Genomic DNA, 9,379 nt, shown 5'->3' on the forward strand with positions numbered 1-9,379 from the left:
ACAGCTACAAAAGATTTATGTCGTCTACGCAGAGCCGTCGCTTTTATTCCCACCCCTCGCCCGGCCCTCCGTCCAACCAGGAGAGACGGGATGTCTGCCACACGGCGAAAAATACGTTGAACCAAAAAGATACAAGACAAAAAAAAGGAAGAAAATGATGAATTTCCATACTTTCACGTATTGCTGCTTCCTGGCTCCCCTTGCTGAGCTGAAGCTGTAGCTGTAGCTCTGGAACTGGAGCTGGCGTTTGTTCTGACCAGCCAATGGCTCTGACAGCACTAGCAACAGTTCAAAGGTGCGCACTCTATGTGGCAGCACCAGCAGAACCAGCAGCAGTATGGCAAGCTGAGCATAGCAGAGCAGAGCAGCGCTCTCGACATTGTCGTCATCGTGCATCGCGTCGTCATGCCCCAGCGCAGCAAGAAACTAGCGACACAAGAGTTCCGATTCCCCTACAGCAGCAAGCCATTCTATGACGCGGTACGGACAGCCACGACACGGCACGGCACGAGTCGCGTGGCTCGTGTCAGTGATTTTGCCGAAGACTGCTGCTGCTGCTGCTGCTGCTGCTGCTGCAGTGCCATTGTGATGCGGATGCGTTGTGTTATTTCTCAGCTCTCCCACACATACACATGCGCAACTCACACACAAATACACAAAACGTATACGTATACATATACGTATACGCGACTGTGTACATATGTATGTATATGTATACACAACAAACCCGTATACCGTATACGTCGTATAGGTGACTCGCCCTTACTCGCCCACTCGATTTTGGGGGTTGGAAAAGCATCGCTGCCTGTCGTGCTGCCCTGTCTCTGTTGCTGACTCTGGCGCTGGCTCTGGCCTTTCTCTTGCCCTGCAAAAAGTTTTCATTTTAAACGAGAAAACAGTTGATGGTTCATTCGGTTCGGGACGTTCGAAGCGGAAGTATACGCCAAACGGCTAAACAATCAATTCAATATTTTTTTTCATCTTGCCAACGCTTGGATCGCGTCAAACCCATCGGTGTTGCTCTAAATAATTTCCAAAAAATGTTAATGTTAATATACATGTTTTTGTTTTATTTGCTGTTCTTGGTCAATTGCTGATTTGCTGTTAATATTTTTTTTCAAAGTGCTTCAACTTGGTGCTAAAAAAAAGAATAAATTCTTTACTTTTTTTTTTTCAAAAAAACTGATGTGCATAAATAAGTTTATTCTCAGCATAAAATGTTTTGAGAATATGCCACACTACCAGCTGTTTGTGTGTAAATGGTAGTAACACCTTTGGGACAATACGTTATAACTTGTTATCAATCAAAGAGACGTGCCGGTAAGAATCAGAGAGCCCCAATTAACCAAAAAATAAATATAAAAAATAAACATACAAATCTATATACGACTACGTATTTCAAATGTTTTCCTAATACGCGTCAAAATATTTTAGCATACAATTAGTTAAATGCATAAATTAAGCATATCTGACAACTGAATCAAGGTCTGATAATTTCACATACCCACCTGAATTCGGGGGTAACAGGTGTCCGTGAGAAATGTTTTCTCTGTGGTTAGTCCGCCGGTATATTTTGATGAAACCGTACCTTTTGCCACTTACATACTCGTGGATATACATATGCATATAATTTTAATACCCAATCCCAAGCATATTTATCGTTCAAAAACTACCTAAATAACGTTAATTTCAAGAGATTCCAAGAGACGGAAACGGATGCAAAGCGATAGCTGCTAAGTCGATCTACATATTTATATGTACCACTTAACTGCAATCTTGTTTGACTATCCCCCACAAGTCAGCGGATTTCAATGCGCTCAAGAATCCTTGAGGCGACAAGCTCCCCGTACACTAAAGCTAAGGTAAAACTCACCGACTGCTCACGGCTAAGGGCTATGACTTACACACGACTTAAAGCCGCATGTAAGACTATACTTACACTCAAATGTTTGTGTGCATGTAAATGCATATTACTCACTTGAGTTAATCCCAGAGCTATCGTTTATGGAAACACACATGTATCTTCAGTTACTTTTCCAATGGAAATGGCAAAAGGATTTGAATTTGACTTCTTTGTAGAGTTAGATCCAGTTTTACACCAATGTGGATAGACCTTCTGTGGCAAGGGTATAACCATTCAAGACCGTTCGTCAGCCAGCTAAGCGGGTGTGTTATTCCAACGAGCACAATAAGCAGCAGAGGCGCTTTTAAATTGTACCGCTCTTGGCCTTTGTGTATGGTCGTTCTTTGCTATTGAAGCACAATTAAGTCGCGTTTGGTCGACACTAGCAGAGCAGCAGCCCAAACCAGACAACCAGCGAACCAAGCCAAGCCGCCAGTCAAACAAAAAGTCAACCAGCCCAGCCAGCGAACCATCCCAGCCATCCCATCCCATCCCGTCCATCGAACTATATCTTTGTCCACTGTCACGGTCTATTGCCTTCGCAATACACTTGCACCGCACATTTAAATTGCAACTTTTTCTGTCCATAGGCAAGCGCAGGGCAATTTTTATAAAAAAGTATCTATACGGTTGAGCATGCATACATATACATAGTATGTATTTAAATATATGCACATTTACATATCTATATGTACATCCAAAGAAAATGGAAGGTGAAGAGATTGTTGGATAGGGTGAGGTTTACCTTTACAACGTTTCTGATAATGGGGATATACACGGTATGGGGACAATGTATGTCATGGCTAAGATTCTTTGTGACAATAAAATATACATACAATATATTCAAATTTGATTAATACCTAGACAAACCTGTACATTTACGTGCCTCTAAAAGGCTAAATTTAAGCAGGAATTTCCACAGCTAGCCATTAACTCTACCCAAAATCGAATGGTAACTCGTATGCTCTTTAGTTTTGCAATGCAGTTTTAATGACGTTTATGACGATAGCTGATGATGGGATAACAAAAAGTGGCGGTATCAACAAAACAAAAGTGGCAGACAAACAGACAAACAGACAGACGGACAGACACAGACATTTTCGTTGGTGTCTGTCAAGCCAGAGCAGTAAACTTGACTATTGATACAAAAGCGAGTGATAAATGTACAACAAGATGGCAAAGTAGTTGTTGTTATTGTTGTTTCTGGGTGGGTGGGTGCTCGGATGATGCCGGAAATGTGCGTGTTACAATACTCAAACACACACAGCCACTCGCACTCACAGACACTCACAGACTGTGACAGTGGTCGCTACGGTTGCTTCAACTTCCGCTTCATATGTTGGGTGTTCGGATGTGTGTGTGTGTGTGTGTGTGCGGTGTAAGTGTTTGGCCGCAACAAAGAGGTTTCACAACATCCGCCGTCACATCCGAATCGGCATCCGCAAGCAGCAGCAGCAGCAACGGCAGCAGATCTACCGCCAGTAGTCAGTCGTTTGAACTTTATCAAATGAAGTAGAATAAAATGTACGCATTTTTAACTCCTAGTCTTGATGCATTTCAAAAGTACTCAGAAGCCTGGGCAGCCGTGTCTGGCCTTTCTCCAACTGTCACCGCAATCGTATGCATATTAGTGCACATCAGTTTATGATGAACTCTTGACTATTCTTAAGTAAATCCTACTTTAAAAGCTGCACTTTTCGATTGCCAATAGTCCCCACTTGTTGCATTACTCATAATTAAATTATTCAACAATATTTTGATGTGCAAAAAGGGCTCCATTGACACATAGTTTGATTATTTCTGCACTCTTCATTCTGCATCCGCATACGTCACTCGAAACATAATTTGTTTTTCTTTTTTTTTGTATGTAGAGCTGCAGGAAGCCAGTTGCTAAAAGGCCAGCCACTTCTTTTACTCCATGCACGAGTCTTTATAGAATTATCACTGCATATGTATGTATGGTATGTACGTTCCGTTGCCTCTAAGCTGGCGAATGGCGGCTGACGGCGGGGCAAAGGGTCGTCCGGGGCTACCGTGGGGGTATGTGGCTGTTCCTGTGGCTGTGACTGCGGTCGAGGCTCGAACCAGGAGTCTGGTGCGTTCGTTTGTGCCGTTTTTAATATAATTAGGTACTGTAAATTGTATTGGAAAACAAAAAAAAAACAACAACAGGATCCAGCAACAGCAGCAGCAAATTGGTTGTCACTGCAGCATCATTGTTGTACGTTGACTTTACGTCCAATAATTCGATTATATACTGGGCTTTTTATCGAGCAAAAGGCAAAGGCATCGACATCGACATTGGCATCGGCATTGCCAGCCACTGCATCCACCCTTTTATGGCACTTTGAGTGCATTAGATCCAAATTGGCTGGCAGCAAACTTTATTATTGCGGTTGAGTACGGGTATGTGCACACACACACACACACACACGCACACGAACATCCATCCCTTTTTAACTTTATGTACATATAAGATGGAAAAAAGCGAATGTCCAACCTACGCTAATGTACAGTCAGGCTTTTGTGTTAAAATAGCAGACAACACAGTGACAAACCAAAGGATGGCAAACTGTTGTATCCAAAAATCTCGAGCATTAATAAAGCAATTAAAATCGGGAAAACTGTGACAGCAGAAGGTGGAAAGACAGCCAAGTTCATAATTTTTGAAAAATGTTTGCTCTTAGTTTTTCCTTAGAGCAGCAACAAAAATATCCCCGATCCCGAGGCTTTTTTATGCATTGCGCCCTGCAGGTATGCACTAAAGCGGAATAAAATGTTATCACTTTGCAAAATTGGTCATTGGCAAGTGCTAATATGGGTCTAACCCAAAACACACACACAATATTTATGTATATGTGTAGAGACAGAAGGTACAGGCGGAACAGGCGCAGACAGCACAAATCTTCAGAGGGAAAACAACCCCTTGGAGCCCCCGACGCTGCCGCCCCGTGTAAATTGTAATGTGATTTTGCTCCTCGCACAACTGACGCCCAAGAAAGTGGAAAGACAAATACCCCGAAACCAAAAGTCGTGTCCTGCAAACATCGTTTTCGGTTTGATTACCCCACCACTGGCAGTGTTAGCTGTTAACAACATTTCTATACCTATACCCCAATACCCCCAGCCCAGGCCAGCCCAGGCACCATCGTGCCCGAATCCTGAGTCCTGAATCCTGGTGTTTGATTCTCTCGCCTACCACTGCCACAGCCACTGCCACTGTGAGTGCCTCTGGCCAGACCGCCTTTAGGACTCTGACTGGATGTTGCTTCATCGTGTGACTTGGAAAACTTCCTGGGCTTTTCATTTTACGGTTGAATTATGGGAAGAAGATTTCAAGTTTAAAATGTACAGAAGTGCACAAAAGTGTTAGGCTCTCACCTGCCTATGTAAATATGTATATAGTAAATGTACATACAAAAAAATGTATGTAAGAGTATCTACATATGTATGCACAATTACATATATTTACTCGTCTCCGCCCGGCAACTGGTCCAGAAATTCACTAGACTAATAAATAACTTATGTTTCTTACAACGTTTTTATTCAGTTATAAAACAATTGCTTTCACAAATAGATGGGGCTGGGAACCTTAAGAATTTTTTTACCAAATACATAAACATTTTGTATTACTTGAGAAGCGAGCTAGATTTTGGAATTCACAACTAAATGGATCCCATTACCCATTAGGAATCATGAAATTTTGCCTAAAATATTCCGCGAAGACAGGCAATCACGAAAACCAAGTGAGCGAAATCAATCATATAACATAGCAGCGCAGTTTGTGGTGGATTCAATTCTAGTGGCTTAGCAGAGGCTGTCAAATATTTAACAGGTGAAATAAGCTCAAGCCGCATGTTGTCGATGGGCTTAAAAGCCGACATATCCTTTATTGAGTCCACTGATTCAGTCAATGATTCGCAGTCACTTTCGTCACTGTCAATTTCACGGATAGATATCACCCGATTCTCTGAACATACCCGCATCACTGATAGCTCTGGCACATCCAATGATCGCTTTTTATTGTGGACGTCATCGGTAGAGATTGAACGGCGCATTAATTCTCGAGATTCAGCCGTGAAAACATGAATCTCGTGGTCAAGTTTTGGTTTCTGAGCATTCTTCTTTTCCTGTACAAATTTGTGTTTGTGCAAATGGGGCTTATGCAATTGTTTAGTCCTAAAACTTCCCAAGAAGCGACTCATGTTGGTTTTGTACTGGGATTGAGCAACGAAAGTTAGCGGCAGTTTACCATCATCTGTGCTTAAGTCTTTCTCACTGATTAAAATACGTTTGCCAGTAAGTTTTGCGGTTTGTATGGCTTCACCCATCTGGATCATTGTTGGATTCGTTAATTTGATAATGCCATCGCTTAGCCTGCCCTCAATTTTTGAAACAACTTGGACTGTATCCAAGGGTGGAGACTTCTTCACGATGTGACAATTTTTGAGTCCATTTCTTAGATTTAAATTGATTGAGCGCATTGTCACTTTTGTATTCGGCGCTCGGTGCTTCTGATTGTCGTTGGTTTCATTAAAATTTATTTTTTGTATTTTTTGCTGCGCGCCAGTAAAGAGAACCTTACTTACTCTATAAAGGAAACGATTAATTTTGATCAATACTCTCCAATTGTATGCTTACAAGTTCAGAAACATGATGGCTTTTATCGTTTCTTTACGTTTGTTTATTATTTATGAAGATTGTGATGTGATTTGTAGGTAATGTGAGTCAGTTCTGAATACTTTGAACGATTTTGTTGGAATGTTAGCGCAGAGCATACTATAAAACTAAAAACTATTTTCACATTTTGCGAAAGTTGAAGAATAAGAAAATAACTATCAAAAGTGCGATTTTAAATGTTTTTCCAGAGCCGGTTAAGAATAAAATAATCAGAATAAATTCTGCCAGTCAGTTGATATCCTTGAAAAGGGTATCATGCTTAGAATTGCTCAGTGGGAAGCTGAGTATACATATACTTTATAAAATATAACCATATCAAAAGCAAATCTCTAAAAAGATGAGTTCCCATTTCTAAACTTATTTCTCAGTTTATCTCAGAAGATAAATCAACAAATAGTTTCACTTTATTTTTGTCGTACCATCAGAAAAAATCGTTTAAAAACTCAGACGATAGATATGTAAATTTATTTGTCATCTATATTTTAGAGTATAGAAACTTCGGTCCGTAAAAGTTAGCTTTGCCTCTGGTTTGTATTTTTTTGTAGCCAATTCCTTTTTCCCCCTAATTCTTTTTTTTTTTGCTGTTAGTCGCTTGATTCACGCTGTCCTGTCCTCTACCCGCAGGATGAACTGTCTGCATTTTATAAGCAGTAAAACAGACAGAACCGAACAGTAGCCGTGCCGCGCTGGGCCACGACTGTCGGCTTAAGTGACACCCCTCCTCTGAGTGCTGTTCTGCGCACAGAATTTCCTTCCTTCCGTTGAAAGTAAATTACATTTTATTTGATTTTAAGTGAATTATTTACTTGCTTATTTTTGTGGCTGTTACTCCACCATCGACAATATCCATATTTGCAGTAATATATGAACATATCTAACACTCATCAACATTTTTGCTTTCAGCCTACACTCCTCAGTGGTCTGATGCGTGCCATCCACGATGACTGCCTTCAAAGAGAAATTCGATTTTTAAATGTACCGTGAAAAGGTCTTATTCGCATGCTCTCAGGAAATCAGGAAAATTACCCACAACACATCTTTTTTAACAGTCTAAACATTTCAGCAAACGTTTCTGCGTTGTTGATAGACCATCTTTGACCATTGACTTTGAAGCATTTAATCATGAGGAAAATCAAATATGGAAACAACTGCGCAGCGGACAAGACAATGGGCCATCGTACGCCTGAGCAATATAAGTTAAACCATCTATGAAAATACAACTGTTTATTTTCAATGAAATTCGAAAAACTTAGAATTGTTTTAGAGTTTCATTGTTCGTGGACCCTCATTTGTACACTGTAAACACATGTAAATCCAAACAATCCAACATGTGATATATTTCCACTGTGCGTGGAATCTTACTTTCGAGTTTCTAGCAGCATCAGCGTACCAAGACCAATTCTGATATTTATATTATATTTACTTCGAAGAATATTTATTTAGAAGTTTCCTATGCTTAAAATCCACATTGAAGTCGGGTTTCGTTAACAGCGGGCTGTTATGGACAAAACAACAAGTTCGTTGTCGACGAAACCTGCATGCTATGTGGAAAAACAACAACTGCTACGAAAAACTGTGATAAACAAATTATAATTATGTGTGTAGTTACCTATAGCTAAATGAATTTGCTATTTAACGTCTTAACGTATTTAACGAGATGCGTCTTACGCGTCACAACCTTTATACCCGGTACGTAGTTGCAATTTTACATTTGATTTTTACATTATTTCTACGCCCCCCGCGAAATTTTGATACACACTTGCAACAGTGTGAGCATAAAGTCATATAGATGCAAAATTGGGTGGCTCTAGCTCTTATAGTCTCTGAGATCCAGCACAAGAACAAAACGGACAGACGGACAGACGGACGGACGGACAGACGGACGGACGGACAGACGGACGGACAGGCAGACATGGCTATATCGACTCGACTATTGGTGCTGATCAGAAATATATGTATATTATACATATATTTTTCCACAAAAATACTATACACCCTATTTTCTCTTCGAGTACCGGGTATTAAAACGAGGAGGGACGCGTCACAACTTTTATACCCGGTACTCAGTAGTACATCTGTACCATAGTGGTTATTTTCCAGTTTTACATTTTAGGTTTTTTTTTTACATATGTATGTCATATACATCTTCATCACTTCTCACGCCAACACGCTCTTTAAGCTCGCCTCCCTCCCCTAGAGACACAGTCTGCAGGGGCACTGCAGAGGCAGAGGCCGCTGACTGCACGAAGCAGAGTGTGAATGATGTGAATGTGAAAAAAAACAAATATAAGCTGCGCGACAGGGTGGGTTTAGACACTGCAAATTAATTTTTTCATTGTAGCTATAATAATGATCAAAATAGATATAGTCATTTCCTAGGGAATGGCGTTTTTAGTTTTCTTTTATCTTCGAAATTGTGGATACAGCAGATTTTCGCTATTTGCTTGGGCGGATTGGGCCGGGGCAATTTTTTTAAATACATTGGTATCAGTGTGAGCATACAGCAGTCCGGAGCCAACATTTGGTGGCTCTAGCTCTTATAGTCTCTAAGAACTAGCCGACAAACAAGACGTAAGGACGGACGGACAGGCGGACAAACAGAAAGACAGATATAGATTCGGCTATTGATGCTGATTAAGAATATATATACTTTATGGGGGAGCCAACGTTTCCTTCTGTGCGTTACATACATCCACTTTTGTGCACATACACATGAAATATACCCTATTTACCCTTCGAGTCCCGGTTATAAAAAGAACAACCTTGTAGCTTTAACGAATATTAATTTGAATTTGA

The 9,379-nt window shown here is 40.7% G+C and overlaps 1 protein-coding gene across 1 annotated transcript; it reads right to left on the reverse strand.

Annotated features, from left to right (window-relative positions):
- Positions 1-5,473: 5,473 nt before the first annotated feature.
- LOC117590490 lies at positions 5,474-6,655 on the reverse strand. The gene is made up of 2 exons (XM_034283151.1): positions 6,545-6,655; positions 5,474-6,493 (listed from the first exon to the last, which is right to left on the reverse strand). The coding sequence occupies exons 1-2, from the start codon at positions 6,556-6,558 to the stop codon at positions 5,611-5,613; spliced, it is 897 nt and encodes a 298-aa protein (XP_034139042.1). The 5' UTR covers positions 6,559-6,655; the 3' UTR covers positions 5,474-5,610.
- Between the last annotated feature and the right edge of the window lie 2,724 nt (positions 6,656-9,379).

The sequence above is a fragment of the Drosophila guanche genome, unplaced genomic scaffold (assembly GCF_900245975.1).
Source record: "Drosophila guanche unplaced genomic scaffold, DGUA_6, whole genome shotgun sequence".
In the NCBI taxonomy this organism is placed as follows: Eukaryota; Metazoa; Arthropoda; class Insecta; order Diptera; family Drosophilidae; genus Drosophila; species Drosophila guanche.